This window comes from Scardinius erythrophthalmus, assembly GCF_964197995.2.
Source record: "Scardinius erythrophthalmus genome assembly, chromosome: 1".
NCBI lineage: Eukaryota > Metazoa > Chordata > Actinopteri > Cypriniformes > Leuciscidae > Scardinius > Scardinius erythrophthalmus.
In genome coordinates, this window is record NC_138221.1 from 33,022,694 (window position 1) to 33,044,877 (window position 22,184).

Here is a 22,184-nt window from a genome sequence, read left to right on the forward strand (position 1 = left end):
TTATAAGTACTAATAAACAGCCAATATTCTAGTAATATGCATGCTAATAAGCAACTAGTTAATAGTGAGAACTGGACCCTAAACTAAAGTGTATATTCTTTTCATTTTCAGGAGGTCAAACTAAGTATTATACTTGTGGTTTTACTATTCTTTTTTTACTTCATACTTTTACAATTATTTTATACGATTTGAGAACCTAAATAATGTATAAAACCCTGATTGTGTGATTTTATGTTTTAGCATTAAACATTGAATAAACAAAATGCAATTCCATGCAAAAAAAAGAAAAAAAAAAAAAGAAGAAAAGAATAACAGGATTGTAGGTTAAACCTAAATTAAACTCAGTAGAGAGCTAGTTTGAGACCAAATATTTGTTCATAATATTAATATACTTGACAAACCTATTAATTTGGGATAATTTTTTAAAGGGGTGGTATAATGCCCTTTACACAAGATGTTAAATAAATCTCTGATGTCCCCAGAGTGTGTATGTGAAGTTTTAGCTCAAAATACCCCACAGATATTTTTATATAGCATGTTAAATTTTTTGAGGGTGAGCAAAAAACGTTTTTGTGTCTGTCCCTTTAAATGCAAATGAGCTGCTGCTCCCGGCACAGAGGGCGGAGGCTTTGATTAATTCACACAGACATGCACTGAAAATTTCAAAAACTTTTAGCCTTCTATGTTCAAACCGGAGTCAGACAAAGATGGAGAGACTCAAGAATAAGTGTCAACATGTAGACAACATTTCTGAATGGTTAGACGATGAATTTATGTAGCTTTAGTTGTCTTCTAGTCATTGATTAGCATATTCTGTCATGATAATCTATAAATATCGTTCCCTGGGGCGGGGTTTATGTACATTTTAGGTTTTGTGATGTCACTAACCCGGAAGGAATGTCTTGTAGTCCCTACCAGCCGTTTGTTGTAGTCCTTAAAAAGCAATTTCTTTAAAAGCAAATATCTTCCTTTGCTTTGAACTTTGAGCGTTGTAACTTTGCAGATGTTGTTTATGCTCAAACAGCAACATTACACAATAACTAAAGTTAAAAAAGTGAAATCAAAATCAACCTCTTTAAAATAATTTACATATTCTCTTTTAACTTGAGTAATACGGTGTAATGGTTCAGCTCGATGAACAGCATAAAAAAAAAGAGAAAATGTAATGAGATTATTTATTTTTCAGTAGAAAAGGGTTCATAGGGTCTTGGGTTCCTTCTACAAATTTTGACTACAATGAAATGAATATTAAAACAGATTGTCATTCTTATGATGCTGTATGATTACTAGATACAGTCGAGAGGCTGGACAGACCAATGAGGCTGTTCGACTCCGGACTTTTTAGGAATAGACTCAATTCCAAATGCCTCGGAATCAACTCCCAGTCCATTTCGAGTTTGGCCTACACACTGGATACAATGTTACTGCTTTGCATGCCAATTTATCGTTTTTCCCCCCATAATAATAGCTCAAAAACGTGATTTGTGCCCTATTCATGGAAAGCGGCACATGTTTTACAGGTTTAGAACAAGAGTTCAGGAAGCTTGTTATCACCGTGTTCCCATCACATCCACTTTAACCATTTACTAGCGGTATGTTTTGCTATCAGACTGTTTACAATTCCCAGCGTTGATAAGACGTATGCAAAGGAACGTTAGACTCAGTCCAATTAAATCAGGGCGTTGTTGATCATCCAGCTGAGTTATGAATCAAAAATGACGAGTGCACAACTTGCTGAGATTTTAGAGCACATTTAATGATTTTCAATCTCTGGTCAACACTTCCATGGCACTTCTCTCTTTCAGTCACAAAAAGTCATGTTTTCCTCTCTCTCATACAACACAAACACTTGTACAGAGACTGCAGTCTAAACCAGCTGAGGAGATCTTTAGGAGATCTTACACCATCTGCTGTGAAGCACATGCCAACTGGGCAACAGTCACAAAATGACCCAACTAACCAATAACAACATACATAGCAGTTGCATTTAAGACACGTTTTTAGAGTCCTTGGACGAGGACTTGACAATCTCCCTTTGAAACAATCTTCAATTAAAAATCCATTCACATCCACTCGTTCACATGAGCACCAATGTACTTAATCTTAAAAGAGAAACTGACAGAATAAAAAATAAAACACTGATCTATTCCACTGGTATGTAACTGCAAGTAAAGGAATGCACATCTCATTAAAAAATACACAGCATTAAAAATTGAAATAAATTCACAAAGATCACATTTGAAGTGTTAAACTGTTAATATCTTCTTCTTGTCTATACATATGTTAGGTAAGATATATCAATAATATTCCCTTTTGGAATACTAAAAACCTAACAGTCAGAGTTAAGTCGTGAAAGCTGCAACAAACATCCATAGTGGACCAGTTTGTCATTGCTTCCCTGTGAAGATATGGAAACATAAGCAAAAGCACTCGTATGTTTGGGAGGCAGTCACTGTTTTTGCAGTAAAAATCGACAGTCAATTCTTGGATGAATCAAGCACCGTAAGTATGGTGAACTTGTATGGTATACTCACATAGTAAACTATACTTAGTTGTCAATTTCTATTTATTTTAAAGCAAATCCACAGCAGCAAATCTGCTGCCACCGTCCACTGCTCAAAGACAAAAAAGAACGGGGACTTGCAAACGCTAAAGCTACCAAAGCTACCAAAACATGTGTGACGTCCTCTTTGGCACATTCTGTCACTGGCAAATTTAAACAGTTCTTAAAATCCTTTTCTTGCTTTTGTTTTTGTGAAAACGCCTTCAGATTGGTACAGGGAAAAACTTCTTAAGAAAAAAGCGTCATACACAGGCATTTAGCACTTTATGCTCAGAAAAAAACAATATATATATATATATATATATATATTTATATATACAAGAGTTTAAACACACGAACGCTCCCTAATTCGTTGCAGATAAAAGTGCATCGTCTTTTTACTCTTGTAAAACATTCAATGTAGTGTAGCCAAATAGTTCAGTTCATTCAACATTCAAAAGAGCCATAAATCTGGGTTCTCTTGAAATCTGGGAGGAAGGGAGGGGGGGGGTCTTAATCTTAATAGTCTTATTTTTATAAGACTAAAATACTTCAGCCCATCAACTTGTTTCAAGGCAATTTCTTAGAAAGCTTCATTATCATTTAAAAAGCAACCAGGGAACTTTTAGACAGTGGAGTCAACTGTTTCATTTGGAGTTTACTTTGTGTCAAGCACAGAAGTAACAAGAAAGCTGCTGTGAAAATGGAGCGATCTAGAATCAAAATCGTCAAAGCATTATGCAAAGCATCGCATAAACTTGTGCAAACGTGCTACAAAATAATGTGCTGTATGAAAGAGCAATGAAGGCATAAATACGTATGTTCGAATACAACTGGAAGGCATGATGTAATTTTTCATGCTTATTTTGTACAAATGTTGGACGTGCTAAAACAATGCATTTAACTAAGTGTGCTTAGCTTATTTAAATATTTAGCAGCAAATGGTTCCAGACAAGTTTGATCATCTCTAAGTTGCAAGATTCAACTGAGAATATAAACATCAAGATTGCAGAGGGATAATGACCCCTTAGCAATGGAGCAGAAAAGGATCCAAAGGAACAGAAAAGGAAAAGCATGTCTCGTTTTGACATGAACCCATCTATGTCTGCTTAAAACAAACATCTCGCATCTTTTTATAACTGCATGGCAGTGCAAGCTTGTACTTAATTATCACGGTTAAAAACTGTGAACTTGCAAATGCTTGAAACAGAAAAGCTTTGTTTCAAAGGGCCAAGGCCTTTTGTCTAAGTGCTTTATAGTTTTATCTCTGTGCCTTTTTGATTGTAATTCTGATTTGTCGACGATTTAACAATACATTAGGTAAGCTAAACGGTTTTGCTGTAGTCTTAAGTATGCTGAGTTCCTCTTGAACAACAAATTTTAGGCATTGGGCATAAGGGCCAGGTAGCTTACAAAACTGAACTCACCACATACTCTTTCTCCTTTTCAAAGCATAAATGCATGAAACGTTGCATTGTACTGTGAATTTTTTTTCCACAAATAATGATCAGTCCTTTTCAAGGGAAAAGGGAGATGAGAACTGTCATGGCAACACACCTACCTCTCGCCTGAATCATAACAGATGCTTGTGATGTAGGTCAGGGTAAGAAGGTCGCTAGCTGAGAATTTTCGAAAAAATCTCTCCCTTTGATCAGAGATAGAAATATTCAAAGATGAGCAATACAGAAACCAAAAAGAACAAATTAGGGATATAACTGGTAAAGACGATGGCATCCCATACATATGTAGGAGGGACACATGGTCTAATTTGCAGGCGAAGGAATTGGCTCTACTGTGGCCGGACGGAGACTTGGTTGAGAGTGGGTGTAGGTGTGGAGGCTGAAGTGGGCATTGGGGAGGGCGTGGACGGGGTCGCGGCAGGAGCTGTGGTTGTAGTGGAAGAGGAAGTAGCAGCGGAGACAATGGGGTTTGGAGCAGGAGTGTCACTTTGGACAGGAGTGTTGTTTGTGGGTGATGCAGTCTTGTTGTAGTTAAGATTGAGGATGTGCTGCTGCAGGTGCCTGATCCAGTCCTCCTGTACCGAGAGAGGGCCGTGAAACTCCATGTCACAGAACCTAAAAGAAATGATTTACAAATAAAACACAAGGTTCTACACATTTGTAAAAAGAAATGTCTAAGCTATTCTAAAAATATCATCAACACACCAAGGCTTCATCTACACTAAGGACATAAATATGATCTTAAATAAACTACATGTACACTAGCCGTTCAAAAACCGAATGAACTGACTACTAGGGCTGGGAATCGATTCCTCGATTCTGAGGCCTTGGGAATAAAGAGTCGATTCCAAAGGTTGGAATAGATTCCTTCAAGGGGAATCGACTCCTCATTTATAACCTTTTTCATTTCAACAAAGCGTATAATTAATTCGCCTCTCGCTCGATAATAGTAAAATCAATCAGAGCTATAGAAATTTATTATTATGATAAGGCAACATTCTATGACCTTTATCCTGCAGTCATGGTGAGATTAGGATCCTGCAATCGAAAAAAAAAACAAGATTCGAAAAAGAATAGAAAACAACAGTGAGGAATCAGAACCAGGAATCGGACTCGATTCCAAAAATTTCGGAATCGAACAGTCCTAGTGAATACCAAGATATTAAGGCATTTTAAGGCATCATAAACATTCTCACAGCACAAAAATCTCACGAAAAGATAGATACAAAGTTTTAGACCAAAGCTATGTACTGTATCTATCTAGATCTATGATTCTAGATCATTCTACAAGAGTCACTTACTAGTTTCCATTTCAGTTAGCATTCTAGTTATGTAGGCTGTAGATATCCAGGCAGCTCACTATTAGGGCTGTCACTTTATGTTCGAAAATCGATTGTACAATCGATCGGACCAACCAACGCAAGTTTCGAAAACGAAAATAGGGAATCGATTTTAGCAGCCTTCTCTCGGAGCGCGACCAGCTCATCACGATACGCCCGCAGCGAACGCGCGTCACACAGCAACTGCAGGCTCTGACAAACACGCATAACAGTAAATTATACTTCTGCATAATGTGTCTTTTTTACAACAAAACTGTGAATTCAGCTGGTATGCAGACAGCATACTCATGCATACAGATACAGATTCTGCTACGGTCTACAATTGCCTACATAGACGACATTTGTTTGACATTTCTAATCGTAAACACAGCCATGTTGAAGACTGAGGTAATGTTTTCAGTGCTGTTATGGCAGTCCACTCTGCTTATTGTTTTTCAAGAATGTTGCACTCCTTTTTGTCATTGTGCACAAAGCTTCACGCCAATAAATCATCAGGAAAATTTGCTGACTTGTGCGCGTCTCAAGCGCGGCGCGCCCTCTAATGCCTGTTAGTTGTCCGTGGATTTCCCCATATTTGGCGTTTAAAATGGAAACGTCTTTAGACATGGAAAATCGATTTTACAATCGATTCAATGAACACTTATGTCTCAAAAATCGAACAGGATGTTTTCACAAAAGTGACAGCCCTAATCACTATATTACGGACAAGACTTAAAATGCAAGTACAACTCACCGGCACTTGAGTGAGTAAATTTTACCCACAAGTCTAACCAGTGGGGTGGAGGGGGGCTTTGGCACAAGGGCAGGAACAGTACTGGAGCGAGGCTTTGGGGGGCCACTCTCTCCCTCCCCTCCTTCAGCATGTGACGGGTGTTTAAGTGGCCGTCTCTCAAATCCTTAAGAAAATGAAATCGGCAGCTTAGGCACAATTTTGCAAATACATAGGGAAAAAGGAAGACGAAGAGATTAAGGTAAAGTTTTGCTCAGACCTCGTGGCAAACGCACGTTGAGTTCACTATGGGCCACCTGTGCATGTGGAAGAGCGTTATTGGAATGATGGCCGCCAGGCTGTGGAATAAGGCCATGCTGAGTGGAACTTCCACTCCTGCTTTTTGCGTCTGTTCCCCGCGATGATAACCCCCATGAACAACTGTTGGCATCACGTTCAATTGCCCTCTTTTGAGGCAAAGTGAGAGATGCCCATTTGGACACAGCAGGCTTTTGGGAAACAGGAGTTGTAGGGACAGAGTTACAGGATGGTGAGAGAGTGGAACTGCACCTCTGCAAAAGAATACAGAAATTTTGACTGATACAGAAAGAGCAATCTTTTCATATTTTCACAGCTAGACACCACAGAATTGCAATTACAGAGGAGTAGTTGCTTTCATACTTTCTTTTGGGTATAGCGAGCTCCTTGCACATAACTTTGCTGCATCTCTGCTGCCTTCTGTGGACGGCTACGTATCCAGGCACTCAGCGTCTCGATAGGCGAACCATTTACACACCACTCTGTCACGCCAAACTGTCGTAAATGTGCCCGAGCATGACTGGCCAATGCCTTCCGGTTTTCAAAGTAGAATCCACAGAGTTCACAACTAGCATCTGAAAAGGAAAAACAAAAAGATGAAGCCACATTGTTTTTTAGAATATTCACAAAACCATTTTACGTATTTCTGAGTAAATCAGGATATTCAACAAGGAAAAAAAATGCTAAACAAGCAAACAATAAATATTTCACAATAACACCAGGAACATCTGTAAAAAGAAAAAAGCAAATAGGGTCATTTTAAATACATATTTTTGCTTATAACCACAAACTTGATTGGCTCTATTTTAAGTCTTGAAATTCTGAATTGAGGTATTTTATTTATTTGAGTCATTCTTGTGCAAACATTGAAGCAACAAAGACATTGAACTACAAATAGTCTTCAAACAATGTTATGGAGAAGAACCAAAAAAGAAGTCTTACAAAAATATTCCCTTACCCATGTGGCCTATCCCATGCTTCTCCGTTGAGGCTTTACCCTTAAAGGAATAGTCCTGTGGGGGAGGCGAGAAGTTTTTAGATTGGATGAGCAGTGTCTTCTCTCCAGGCTGTCCCTCCTCCACCAGCACCTTCTTTTTTGGTGGAGACACTCCAAAAATCTTCCCCACAGGTGAGGTGGGGGACAAGGTCATGCTTCCCAGCCCATGCTTATGGAGGCGCGAACCAGAGTGTAACAGATTAAGAGGTGATTTGCGGGACAGGGCAGAGGTCTGATAGCCTGGACTGTTCAATGAAATTCCACCATCCTGTCCCGGTTCCTCCTTTATACCTAAGGCAACAGATGCAGGGGTTGTGCCCTGTCTCCTCATGACTTCCCACAGTGTGTCAATGGGCGAGCCATTTACAGACCACTCTGTGATACCCATATGCCTCAAGTGTGATCGTGCGTGGCTTGAGAGGCCTTTGCGGTTTTCGAAGAATTCACCACAGAATTCACAGCGAATATCACGGGAAGGTTCCTTCTCCTGAGTCATGACTGTAGGAGGAGAGACCGTAAAACGACAACAGATGATTCAATCATCCATTAACATCATTAAACATGATAAAAGTAAACAAACGAACAAACATAGACTACAGGTGTGAAAACCACAAAAAAAAAACTTACCCAAGTTGACTGGATAAACATTATCTGAAGTAATTAAACTGGAATGTAATGGCTCTGGACTGTAGCCTTTATTTACTCCCATGTCTGATCCTTTCATAGTAACTTCTACAATTTCAGGCTCTGGTTTTGGCTTAACCAGCTCTACTGTTTGGGGGGAACTGGCAGCGGATGTCGAAGGAGACATTTTGCGATAAGTAGGCTGGTTGTGGCTTGGTGTTTTGGCAAAGTGGAAAGGTAGGCGCCCAAGAACATTCCCTGGTGGGGAAGAGGACTGGACCGCAGGCCGAGGCATTCCTGGGCCCGGAGAAGAACAGGGGGATTTGGGGGACTTCAGAGGCATGATGGACGGTAGGCCTCGACGGACTATAATCTCTTTTAGTGTGTCAATAGGTGAGCCATTCACAGACCATTCTGTGATGCCAAGTTGGCGCAGATGGGAGCGAGCATGACTGGAGAGGCCTTTGCGGTTCTCAAAAAGTTCTCCACAAAATTCGCAGCCCACGTCTTTCATTGGCTCTGATAGAAGTATACAGAACAATTTATCAGACTAAAGTTTATGTGTGTAAATTACCTTATGTAATTAGCAAAGAATATAATAAACATAGGACATGCAAAACACGTAAAAGTTGTTACCTATAGGAAAGGACATCACTTCCCCACCACTGAAACGAAGGACCTGCAAGGAGGAGGATTTCAGCTTCTTTGGGGGTGGGCCCAATAGGGTGTGGGTAGAAGACGAGGTAGCTTTGGAGCCAATGGCTGTCTTCAGAGAAGAAGTCGCCATTTTATATAGGACAGGGCTGGAGGGAATATGTCTCTTAGAGGAGGAAGTGGAAGTGGAGGGTAAGAGGGAAGTCATGCTGGTCTTCTGGGACCTCAGGTCCTCAGGACCATCGGAGAGAAAAGAATTTGCTTTGTGCTTAAAGTCATCAGTCAAGATGAAACGGTTGAGTAAGTCAATGGGGGAGCCCTTGGATTCTGAGTACTCAATCCCAAAATGGCGCAAATGTGCACGAGCATGACTTGAAAGACCTTTTCTTGTTTCAAACCATGCACCACACAACTGGCAAATAATATCTTTAGAGTCCATGTCTATCGCTAGAAAAGAAAGAGAGAGGAACAGAAAAGTTTAAGAGATTTTAAGGACATATAGACAATAAATTAGCAAGAAGGATCAATTGATGACCCCAAGACTATAAAAACAAATCGCAAACAATTTGTTGAAATTCTCTATTATATTAAATGCTTTCTTACTAAGGTTCAAAGGGGCATCTGTCTCTTGCGGTGCCCAGAATGGTTTGGCTGGACTGGAGAGGTTTGTAGATTGTTTCTTTCCTAAGGCCTTATGCTCCTGGGATCGAAGTGGGGAAGACACAGGTAGTAAGGAAGAGATGGGAGCTTTTCTCAGCACTGGGGAAGGGGATCGAGACTTTAAAAATGGAGAGGAAGGCAGAGAGCCAGCTGCAGATGGAGTAGTTGGGGAAGAGGAAACTTTAATAGCGGAACCAGCTACAGAAAACGGGACAGGGGGCTTTGTGTCCAGCAGTCCTTCTTCAGTTTCAACATCTTTTGTGGGGCTAGGTATAGGAACAATAGGTGCATGGTGCTGGGGCTTCTTAGATGATTCCATAGTAGGGGAGGTGCCAGTGAAGCATGCATCCATTGAACGTTCCTTAGTGATCTTGTGGAGGAGATCAATGGGTGCTCCACTGTTCTCCGACATGCCAACGCCCAGCTGCCGTAGGTGAGAGCGGGCATGGCTTGACAAACCACGACGTGTCTCAAATGTAGTACCACAAAACTCACATTTCAACAAGTTGGAGCCTGGAAAACAGAAAAATGGTGATACAAGGCCTATATACACTTATTCACTTCATGAATTTTGATAGATGGGATTGCTAACCAATTGGGTATGCATGGCTTGAACAACATGATGCATTTACTCTTGGAATGCGTTTCATCTTGTATGCATGTCAAACCACCTCCTGAGGTGATCAGATTGTTACCCTTCTCAATTGAGTCTTGGAGGGCATTAACATTTGGTCTTTTCATGATTGCACAGTTAATCAAAAAGCAGTGTAAATAGTCATTTACTGACTTTTCCACGGTGGAAATAAAAACTAATCTTGATTAGTTGAAAAATGTCACTTAAAAGACAGAAAAATCAAGATGGCAGACCAGGCCAATAAGGACAAATGTATTTGACGTTTCATCCCATCAGCTCAAATATCCATGTAGATGCAATTAATACTAGCAACTTCAGGTGTATTTAAAGAAATACTTAATCCAAAAATAAAAATTCATGTTCACAATTACTCACTATCAAGTCATTCCAAACCTGTATGAATTTATGTTTCTGTGGAACAAAAAGGGTGAATTTTTAAAGACTATATTTTGATTTTTGGGTGAGCTATTCTTTTAAAAGCAGATTAAAAGTTGAGTTGAGATAAAATAAATTTCAAATTACCCATAGAATCGGTCTCTTTAGATTCAGGGCTCTGTTCCTCTAGAGTAAACAGGGTCTTTTCTTCTGGACTTGTGGCCAACTTATCCGTAAGGGGCATTTGGGCCTCCTCTTCTTCATCTTCCTCTTCCTCATCCTCTGCCTCCTCCCCACCTGAATATGCACAGACAGAGACAACTTTTTTAAATGAGCTAAGTAGTCAAAGCCTTTCAAGGACAACCACAAAGGTCTGAAATGAATGTTTCCCTAAAACTAACAGTTACTAGCTTTCCCTTCACCATATGCACGATAAATAATAAAATAAAATAATTCATAGTTAATTCATGCATAATTGACTGGCTACGTGATATTGAGAGATTTGCTAAAAGACACCTGGTAAATATTTTTTTCATTATGGGGACAGAAACTTATAGGGCAATCACAAAATATACTATATAGTTTGATGTAAATTTCATCAAAAGATGAAATAAATCATTTCAATTATATAGCCCTTAAAATTCACATCAATTTCTTGCTTGAACTTTGAGATAATAGTCCAACATTTCCGATCGTATTTCATATCATTACTGTCTTTCACTTATTTTGGCAAAAGTTTAACATATTAATCTGCGTCTAAACTATTATTTCTAACTCATTTGATTTTTCTCACAACTTAAGCATCATGTTGCACAGAAAAAAGTTAGATGAGCATAGCCCATCCTAGCACTCTGCTAAGTCTGGGCTTTCACAGTAGATTGCAATTTGAGGCAGCATTAAACTCACTGTAGTTATTTACTTAGTGTTTTTAAAATGGACAAACTTTGGAGATGAAACCATAAGGTACAGCTAATAGTCTTGACCTCAAACAGCCACAAGATTAGGCTACTATTCTAGTTTAACTACATTTTTAGACAAGGCTATAAAACAACAGGTTTATCTGACTTAAGAGTTGTTTTATTTTGAATGCTCAAGTCTAACAATTAGATAAACACAACCAATATTTTATTCACTCCAGAGATAAATTCAGCAGGCCTACAACAGTCGTAGCACACAGTGTTTTTCTTTTGAAGCTCCTGCTGGTCTTGCTCTTCTCTCAGCATATTCAATATAATAAGCTGTGAACGCGTTCCTGCGGTGGGCGTTTCTGTTCTGTCATTTGATCTGTCCTAGACACAATTCTAGCAACATCAGCCCTTTTTCTCCTCAGACTGAAAATGAAAATTCATTGTAATGGCACACATCGCATGAAATAACCAGACAAATAGACAAAAGACATCAAATGCAGTAAGTTAAACATTAAAGCCAACCGTTAAATAACTTATTCAGGACAACATAAAAGAAAACAAGCAGCGTTGTCATTATTCTTTTCAAAAACGTTTTTCTGAAAGTGCGCGGAAAAAGAAAAAGAAATAAAAATAAAGAGCAAGAATAACGCGTTGGCGCGCTCCATTTCAACATTAAAAAGCACCTCAAGTAAAATGGCGAAGACTCAGCCTAATTTCGGTAATCAAAAAGACATATATGCCGTCATTTTGACAGGACATCAAAAACTGCGTTTATTAAGTACCTGAGCGCATAATGTCACATATCTTTACTTTTAGAAAAGTGACAGACAGCAGGGGAATCAGTGGCTTTCACACGCGCACTGTCTCACTAGACCCTTTCAGGCATCAGTAATTTAAAATGCACATCGGGTATGACAGGAGCTTGTCTTAAATGTTAACACGATTGCATGCCATGCAAGCTTGAAAAGTGGCTAAGCTCCGATCATATGCATCTTTCATGCATCCCCATGCACGGCGCGGAAGTGCATGCACTCACCATTCAGCGGCTGCAGCGCATCGGACTTATTACAGCACCTACAGTCAGACAATTTTTCCGCTATTGTTTGTGTCTGCGGGGAGGTGGAAGCAGCCATTTTGCCCCGCACACATGCACTAACGCACCAAGGCGTGACGAACCGAATAAAGGCGGAGACTAGGATAACTATTAAATGCAAGACAGACATCAATTACATTAACGAATGTTGCATTAAGAAATTAGCAAGTGTTCTGCACCATACAAAAAATCTTTAGAACTGCTTTTACAACTACCCCTGGCAGCATTACAAAAAATCCAAGGCAACCACAAGCTTTAGAGGTTTCTCTTTAGTAAGCTAGCAATATTTTGGACTTCTGGCCACAAAGCAGGCGAAGTAAAGGGCAGGCAATTTATGTAAAAGAAAAGTAACTTATAAGCAAGTAATGTAAGAACATTAGAACTTCACTTCAACCTTTGAAAAGACATCTAAACACTAATGCAATACAAACATTTTTATTGCAAATTATATTATGATTACAACCATTTCAATTTCAGAATTTTTAAATGATCTTACTATTTTATGTGTTCACCCTTTTGCTTACTGCATGCAGTTGAACTAGTATGACTCCACAAGTTTTTTTTGTGAACCCTCCTTGTTATCCAGCATGACGTTACAATGTTTCAAAGAGCATCTTGTGCTTTAATAGTTCTAAGCAAAAACATCTGACCTTTTTGTACAAATATGCTAACATTTGAGTAATGGCAGAAATAATGCAGAATCACAAATATTTATTGTCAAAATATATTCCATCAGACTTTTTTTGCATTATTATTTTCTAACAGCCATTTTTGCAGTGATTTAAAGAACTTAGTAATAACTATGTAGTGACCAAATCTTTATTTGAGAAATCAAGTAAATCCCATTCACTTACCCTCTGGTTCACTGATATTGTGCTTTTCTTTCCAGTGCTGTTTTGGAGAGTCAGAAGAAAGAGCGGCAAGATCTGCAGTCATGTTCTCCTCATCTTTCATATCATTCCTGCTCTCTTGCTCTTCATCAGAGTTTTCATCTTGACTTGACTGGAGAGTATGTGTGGGAGCAGTGGGTAGAACAAGATCTGGATGCTTGGCAAAAAGCTCTCGGAGAATATTAATGGGAGAAACCGTGACTTCCCAATTGGTGATGCCAAAGTCTCTGAGATGGGCTCGGGCATGACTGGAGAGACCAGCCCTGGTGTCAAAGCCGGCACTGCAGAACTCGCATCTCATAACGCTGAAGGTCGACGGGTCAAAGTTGGCGACTAGAGGTGGCAATGGAAAGTATTACATCAAAAAAAGTTACACAAGCCTTTGGTTCTGTACCGTAGATATGGAAAATACATTTTCATGAGACATCAAGTTCACAGACATTAACAATAGTAGGCAAAAAGCCATCTACGTTTACATTTAGAAGTCTCCTCACCTTTTTTCTTCTTTTTCTGGTAGGAGAATTTCTTCTCAATGGCATTAACCTCCTCTGGGGAGATGAAGTGCCTAACGTTGTAACTGACACCCACTCTGTTCAGGTGACCCCTAATGTGATTGGCTAGTCCGATGCCATTATGGAATCGATCTGGGCAATAAGGGCATTTTCTTTCCACACTCTTGAACAACCCCTCTCTATCATCATCTTCATCATCTTCCTCAGTTAATGCACCAATAAGACGATTTACAACATCTTCATCATCTTCTTCATCCTCATTATCATCATCATCACCATCCTCTAGTTTTGTAGCAACAAGTGTGTCTTCTTTGCTCCTCCCCTGACTATCAGATTTGTCTTTTTTGAGTTTGGGTTCCTCCTCCTTTGCTTCAAGCTTTTTGCTGCTCTTCTTTGGTGAAGAGGAGCTGGCTTTGAGATCCAGAGCACTGGCAGGTGGCTCACTCCCTGAGGTTAAAGTGGAGTGTTAAAGAGTATTTAGCGGTTATGAAAAAAATAAACAAACAAACCAAGATGATTATAGTGCAATCAATTATTGCAATTATTGCGCAACAAAACGTTTGTGGGATGCGATGAGAATGATGGCAAGCTTGGTTAAAGATAAGTTGATCTAAATGGAAATTCTGTTTTCTTTTACTCACCCTCATGTTGTCTGAAACACAAATGACTTCTTATGAAACATGAAACAAGATATTTTGAAGAATGTTCATGCTTCTCTTTTCCATACAACAAACGCATAATGGGGTCAGGGGCTCCAAAAAAGGAACGAGTATTGAGAATGTCTATCAAAATGTCTCCTTTTGCGTTCAACAGAGGAAAGAAAGTCATATGGGTTTGGAACAACAATATGGAAAGTAAATAATGACAGAATTCTCTTTTTTGGCCTGACTACTCTGCAACCATTTACGATCTCTGTGGCACTGCTCATCATTCACCCATCACCCTGCTGTATGAGAGGGGAGTTTGGAGGTCAGAGCTGAGAGACTCTATTATGACGAGGGGTAACTTGTTTCTTAGCTGGGTTTGCTGCCCCTCAAGCAACCCCAGCCTCTCTGCTGCCCCTCAGAGGCTGGCTGAGAAGCTGCTTTTCAGGTGCAAGGCCAGGGTGAAACCTGGGATTTCCCCAAGTTTATGGCCAAGCACAACTCATGTGAACTATGTGCTTTTAGAATTTCAAGACTTGGCATTTGCCTCCCATCAAAATATTGGTCCTTGTGACCATGGCCACTGACTGGATTAACTGTTCCTCTCCTACAGTAAAAATTGAAGGAAGAAAGTCACTATACCACCAACAGTGGCTAATAGTGAGCATCAGCCAATGGAACAGGAAGTTACACCTCACAACTATAATAACTGGCCAATGGAATGGGGAGAGTCACTCCTTTAACCAGTGGCCAATCGAAGAGGATGTTCCATTACACAAATTTGGTTCAACCGACTCAGGCACATTGAATCTAGGCATCACAATAGCACAACAATACATACAGTAAATATACACATAAGCATGCATCACTACAAGACCAAAGACAGAAGTACAGGTAATGTATTTATTCCAAATATGAAATTAGAATTGTGACTGCAAATTCTAATTGTTCTGTTGTGGTGGTTAATGACAGTATTATTTAATGTATTATTTAATATATTTAATGTTATAAGTGGATGGCGAGAAATTTATGGAAAATAAAAACAAGACCTTTCTGAAAATGCATTAACAACTTAATTAGAAATATACCATTAGTTTATGCTATTTTGCATCCTCTATTGTTCCCTACGTAAGTGTTGCATTGACAAGTATAGTTTCCTTTACACAAATCCTGCTGACAATACTAAGGCCCCGTCCACACTACTGCGTTTTCGTTTAAAAACTGAGACCTTTTGCTAAGTTTGCACCTCCCGTCCACACTAAAACGGCAAAAACGGAGACCCAAAACGGAGAAGTTTAGAAACGCTGCCGACCCGTTTTTCATTTTGAATCTCCGGAGGGCGTTTTAGTGTGGACGGGTCAAAACGGAGGACTTTAGAAACGATGACGTAGTAGAGGCTCACGCTCGGCTCTATGATTGGGTGTCATCAGTCATGGCGTATATCTTTGCTAGCAGCTGTTGTCCAAGTAAATTCTGCATTTTACAATGCTATAACTGCCTACATGCGCCGGAGGCAAGCTATTATTCGAGCGATCTGTGACAATTCCTGTGTGCAGCGGCGGTATCGACCGTACATGGAGCATCGGTTTTGGGTTAACCCGGGAAGAACCAGCGCATGGTGGGATCATTTTATCAATGAAGTTGTTTTTACACCGGCACGCGCATGCCCAGTGTTGGTGAATGGTCACGTGATCCGCGTTTTCAGTCGCTTTAATGTGGACGGAGATCAATTCTAATACGCAGCTAAAACGCTGGTGTGGACGGAGATCGTATTAATTTTAATTCTCCGTTTCTACACGAAAACGCAGTAGTGTGGACTACTGTGGACTAAGTGTTAGCATTTACTGAATTCATTTACATTTATGCATTTGGCAAACACCTTATCCAAAGCAACTTGCAGGTCATTCAAGTTTTGCCTAAGTGCATATGTCTGTTTCCTGGGAACTGAAGCCTTGCCTTTGCTATCACCTTACCAGTTTAGTTACACAGCTAAGCATTGACTGGTCTTGGTGCTATAACTTGTTATTGACTTACCTGTTTTAGAGTCTTGTTCTGAATCATGCTCTGGTTCTGGTGTTGGAATGTCTTCTTTCTGGCCCTTATCTGCAGTCTGGTTTGAGATTTGGACTTGCTTTGTTACACCGGTAGTCGGGGTTGACTTACGATCAAGTCTTGTACTTGCTCTTGTGCGCCCCAGTTTATTCTTTGCAGCCCGGACTGAACGCTTTTTTCCTATGCTCTTGAATGCCACATCCTTACGCCTTGGATTTGGAGGAGGAGACATTAGATGCTGAGGTTGTAGAACATTCTCTTCCATAGAATTAGCCAGAGATGTCTCTCCTGTTTGTCTCGACTCCTCCGCATGTTCTGTATTTGCATGCAGGGTTGCTTTATCAGGTTGGTCTGTGGCTTCTCCTGGGGTTGCAGAAGCTCTTTGACAAGACAATGAACTAGAGTCCACCTGTGAAGGGGCAATGTCGGGCTGTGTTTCTTTAGTTTTTTTGGATGCACGGATGGGGTACCTCTTGTTGAGAGGTGAAGTGATAAAAGTTGGTGTAACATCTGCAGAGGACTGGACCTGTCCTTTCTTGCAGGATTTCTGCTGGAAGCGGGGTGAAGTTCGATAAACGCCAGCCCTTTTTCGGGTGGTGTGCGTCTTGGCATGCTCGGAAAGCTCTTGAGGCACATCACAGCTGAAGTTGCACTCAAGACACACAAACTGGCCACAGTTGACCTTTGTTAACTCTTGGATGACTGGCTCCGATGCATTACTGCAACTGGCTTGCACTGCCACCCGCTTTTCCTCCTCATTTAATTTTCCAATCTCTTCAAGGATTTTCTGCCGTGACTCCTCGTGGCATCGGTGATGATCTAGCAGCAGTACCTTGTCTACAAACTCCTGACCACACTCTATACATTCAAAAGCATTTTTATTAAGATGTCCGCTCCAAGCTTCTTTCTCTCCACATTGCCATTTCTTCCCAGGTCTACCGACCTGGCCATGCTCAAGCATGTGTTCACGTAGATGGGCACGTTTTTTGAAGTAAATGCTACATTCTACACATGTGAAAATCTCTTGGGAGAGGTCTCCATCCAGTTGGTGGTCTACTACTGAGTTCTGCCTACCCCGTACCTTCTCTGTTTTTTCCTCTTTAAAATCGAACATCCCTCCCCCATCCTTTGCGGTTTTCTTACGCTGCTTTGCTCCAGAGGGTTTTCCCCTGGTCCTTCTGCCGGCTCCCGTTGTGCGTTGCCAGGTGCCTAAACCAGAGAAAGGCCTCAGTATGACCCTCTTTTTCCTTCTGCGCTGGATGAAGGTGCAGTGCGCCCAAGGTCCAGGTGGTGGACTCTCTGGCTCAGAGTCTGCTGGGAAGGTGTATACATCTGCCTCTTTGGTGATCTTCTCTTCCTGCCCTCTGCGATTAAGGACTTTCTGATTATCTTTCTCTTTTTTTTGGCATCCCTCTTTTGGTGTAGTATCTGGTAGATGGCTCACTTTGTCTTTTTCCACTGCAAGTAAATAGGGAAAGGTTTTATTGGCTTGAGTATTTTTTGATTTCACATGGTGGTATTGACATGAATTCAAACATGCTTTTAGGTACAGTACTTTTCATTTTTTTACGTTTTGCTGCACGCTTCGGTAGGCTGGAGTCTGTTGTTGGCTCCATGTATGTAACATCTCCTCTATTCTCCACCTCCAGGGGGGCAAGTGGGTTTTTATCAAGAAATACGTGCTTGGTTTCCACAGGTTCTTGGCACGGATCAATGTCAAAGCTGCAAGTATAAGGATTAAGACTGATGAATAGGTTTCAGCTCTATATTTATCTCCATCAAACCCCTCAATATTTAAAATCCTCATATATGCACCTTTCTATAAACAGGGGTGCACATAACTGGTGCGCAGGTGACCATGAATGGAAAAAATAAACAATGTGCAGAAGAAAACATGGAGGGAAGCGCTTTTGAGTGCCAACATTTTTGGGCACAGAATGAGACACTTTTACTTACTTGAGAAAAATCTTACTGGATTTTTGTCCATCTCTGGTAAGATAGCAATATGATGATAAGTGTGTTCATTAATTATTAGTTATTAATAGGTGTGTAACGCATGTGATTCGCAGATTAATTGCTAAGTTTAAAGGTGGTATCAGCGATTTCAGGCCCAAACATAAATGATCACATTCATCTAATATTTCGCTAGCTGCACGCCCCATAAGCATGCTGTCAAAAAAACGCGTCTCTCTAGGTAGCCTAGGCTCTGAGATCTGCACACAAAAACAGTTGGTATCAACATCACTCAAAACCAAAATAAATAGTGTTCCAACCAATCATCGACAGGGGCGTGTGTTGTGAGGTTTTACGCTCGTGCACGGCTGCCTATGACGGCTGCACGCGAAAATCTCACAACACCCGCCCCTGTCGGTGATTGGTTGGAACACTATTTGTTTGGGTTTTGATTGTTTGGCCAAACAGACTGAAAACAGCTGTTTTTGTTTGCAGATCTCAGAGCCTAGGCTACCTAGAGAGACGCGGTTTTTTGACAGCATGCTTATGGGGCGTGCAGCTAGCGAAATATTAGATGAATGTGATCATTTATGTTTGGGCCTGAAATCGCTGATACCACCTTTAACCATCACAGAGTGAAACCTTGTTATTTGGACATGTTTTGTCTTGCCAATTTGAAAGAAGAGGCAAAAATTGTGCGCATCTGCGCAAAACTTATCTGTGTGCAAAGCCGCATACAGAGAAAGAAAGAGGCACGTTTCAGACAGCACTCGAACACCGAATTGATTCCTCTTTTGCGTTTACTTGCGCTTGAACGGACACAAACACACAAAATCATGTCGAAATACGTGTCTCTGCAAGTTTTCTCTCGGTTATGTCATAAGTGAACAGTTGAGAAAGAAACCGTATGTGTTTCAGTATATTCGATCTGTGCATTCTGTCTTTAAAGTGACAGCAGTTTAATATTCCTGCTGTTGTCTGTGTCATTATTTTAATATAAAATAAAGAATACAGCTTGAACCTTTATTTAATTTCTACAGTGAAGAAATAGTGTTAAAGTGAGGAGAGCAGTCAGGAAGAAAGTGATGACGACAGCTTGTTGGATAAGTTTGCCGCGTAAAGTGTGAGTACCAAGCAGCATCTCCAGGTGCTCCCTTGAGAACCAGGCCAAAAAAAGTAATGTGCACCCCTGTCTATAAACCTGTTTTTCCATGTAATTATCTGCATCTCACCTGTCTTGTTGTAGTACAGAGGTGGGACTCCCTGGGCTGTGAGCAGCCAGACCATGAGGGTTAGAAAAGTGCTGAAGTTCTTCCTCTGACATAAACCATTGGAATCCACACAGGAACACAAACAATATACACATGACTTAACAGAAAGCAGTAGACTCACAGTTATAAATACAGCATGTAGACAAACAAAACCATTAACACTTTTCACACAGAGACAAGTTTCACAGTACAAACACATAATAGTTCAACCTGAATGTAGCTGAATGATTGCAAATTCTCATTTCAAGACTTTTTGAGTTTCTTATGATTTAGATGCACCCATGTATTTTTCACTGACATGAAAGTAAGAATGAACCAGAGAGACAATTACCATCCAAGGTTTCTTTCTCCGAGTCCGAGTCCCATGTGAGAGATGAGGGAAAGCCTGAAGAACGTGGACTTCTCTGTACTTTACCACAATGTTCCAGTGTGGGGAAAAAGCAGTTTGGACCTTCTGAATCTCCATTTCCATCACCCTTCTCCACTTCATCACAATGCAATAACCCCCCCTGTGAGTTCAGAGGGTTGAAACAAGTCCAACATTACATAGTTCTGTTTAGGAGAGAAATAAAATGTTGCAAGATTCTCACACACATGTACGCTAACTGTTAAAAGATAGGAATCAGAAATGTATACAATAACTATTATTATTAAAAGGCATCTAACTGTATTAAAACAATGACTCCCACATATAATGTTTTACATTCATATTTTAACAGTTAGTTGTTATTGTTTTTTTCCATTGGAAAAGGGGAATAAATTAATGCGTTAAAAAGATCCATTGTCTAGGGCCTTGGCTATACCAGGAAGGTGCAGTTGAGTAAGGATGTTGATGTTGAAGGCAGTAGCCCTTGGTTGGACATCAGATCTTGGGGGTCCCTGGTCGAGAGATCATCCTCAGGCTCCATGATCCTCTGATGCACAGGCATGTGTGCAGTTGCAATCCACCTCTCCTGTTCTACATTATGAAGAGCAATTCCATTTCTGGACAAAAACAAACACAACTAAGATGCAATCTAAGACCGACCACCTGAAAGCAATAGATATGGACTATAAGCCACAAAAATCTCATAATTTTATGGTTTATTTAAAGAAACTTTACAAATAAGCATTTTCAAGATGTTTACAAAGAGGTTAATGTGGGGATAAATTACATTCTGCTCTGTGCTATTTAGTCTCTGAAAGAGTGCACTTGAATAGCCTATAACTAAATCTGTGTTGAATTCATGAGGAGTATCACTCTGTCTGACCTATTTTATCATGCCTCATTTCCTACGTTGATAATATCAGAGGAGGCCGTTTTCTACTGGAGAAAAAAAATAGGCTAGTACCGGCTCCCGAAAATATGGTGCTCGTCTATGTAGTTCACATGCGTTTTTAATTTGCGATATTAATACTGGACCATCTGCAAACGCCGTCCTTACCCAGCAGCATAATCTGAGACTGTTAAACATTTCCCAGGATGTGTGAGGTGAGGATGAATTTGTGCAACACTCACGGAAAGCGGCCTGTCTTTGGAATCCTCTGCGTCCAATCACATCGCTTTCTCCATGTCCTATTTGGATTCAAGTGGCACGAACGCACGGGCGCTTATAGAGCATGTGTGCGTTGCGCTGTATGCGTCCCGGAGCGTCGCAGCCTTCCCTCAGGATCACCGGGAAAAGCATATAGGTTTAGCAAACGGTGAAGACCGCCTTTGCACTCTAAACACCGGACTCCATGTTGTTAGTTTCGGAGGGATGGTGACGTTGGTGGGGAGGGGAAAGGAGTTTATGTATCAGCCACGGTGTAACTCTTTCACAGCAGGTTGAGAGATGAACAAGACTTGATCAGTGCGGTAGCAATGGTGTTGTTACGTACGCGGTGCATAGCTGACCAATTTCATTTGCATACATTTATTAGTGCTTATTGTAAACGTCACTAATTTTAAGTGCAAAAGAATGTAAAATGCTACAGTTAAAAACTGTAAAATAATCGAGTCAGCTTAAAATACACATAAATTATAAATATGTAAAAAAGAAAATATTGCAACATTTTTTAAGGACATTTAATAAATTATAATGTATAAATACTATATAATTTATTAAGTAATTGCATACAAATATATTTTATAATAATATAATACATCTGTCTGTCTGTCTATCTATCTATCTATCTATCTATCTATCTATCTATCTATCTATCTATCTATCTATCTATCTATCTATCTATCTATCTATCTATCTATCTATCTTTCTATCTATCTATCTGTCTGTCATTCTGTCTATCTGTCTATCTATCCATCTATCTCAGTCATATATTGTACATTTTCCACATGCCTTACTAATACATCAGTGTACTACAGTTAGATCATTTTAGCTAGAAAATACCTAAAATGTTTAAAATAAGTAAAATTAAGTTGTGTTCAAGGGGTATTGATTAAAAATGCCTTGTTTTAATTATAACCACAGCACAGTCAGATTTGTAAATTTACAACATCATATAAGCTAGGTTTGCTAATTGTATTATATTTTATCAGTGTAAAAATAGGGTGGTAATGTTTCTGATC

The 22,184-nt window shown here is 40.0% G+C and overlaps 1 protein-coding gene across 3 annotated transcripts; it reads right to left on the minus strand.

Annotated features, from left to right (window-relative positions):
* Positions 1–1,155: 1,155 nt before the first annotated feature.
* Positions 1,156–21,383, minus strand: wizb (WIZ zinc finger b). Of its 3 annotated transcripts, none has more exons than XM_081366535.1 (17): positions 21,135–21,383; positions 20,440–20,620; positions 19,968–20,145; positions 19,598–19,682; positions 17,983–18,134; positions 16,395–17,870; positions 13,699–14,163; positions 13,169–13,537; positions 10,461–10,610; positions 9,248–9,817; positions 8,627–9,091; positions 7,994–8,509; positions 7,328–7,864; positions 6,733–6,944; positions 6,332–6,623; positions 6,076–6,238; positions 1,156–4,617 (listed from the first exon to the last, which is right to left on the minus strand). In XM_081366535.1, the coding sequence occupies exons 2-17, from the start codon at positions 20,563–20,565 to the stop codon at positions 4,332–4,334; spliced, it is 6,042 nt and encodes a 2,013-aa protein (XP_081222661.1). In that variant the 5' UTR covers positions 20,566–20,620; positions 21,135–21,383; the 3' UTR covers positions 1,156–4,331. The 3 variants fall into 3 exon arrangements, with proteins under 3 accessions (XP_081222661.1, XP_081222660.1, XP_081222662.1); XM_081366534.1 differs by having other exon boundaries at positions 17,968–18,134; XM_081366536.1 differs by having other exon boundaries at positions 1,157–4,617; positions 17,968–18,134; positions 19,968–20,188; positions 21,135–21,363.
* Positions 21,384–22,184: the final 801 nt, after the last annotated feature.

What these genes read in the sequence shown, in the direction of transcription:
- wizb (XM_081366534.1), bottom strand. Translation starts at nt 20,565, where the DNA reads ATGCCTGTGCATCAGAGGATCATGGAGCCTGAGGATGATCTCTCGACC. An exon ending in AGATGCCCCTTTGAACCTTA is followed by an intron (nt 9,092 to 9,247) that starts GTAAGAAAGCAT and finishes TTTCTTTTCTAG; the next exon opens with CGATAGACATGGACTCTAAA. An exon ending in CAACGTGCGTTTGCCACGAG is followed by an intron (nt 6,239 to 6,331) that starts GTCTGAGCAAAA and finishes CATTTTCTTAAG; the next exon opens with GATTTGAGAGACGGCCACTT.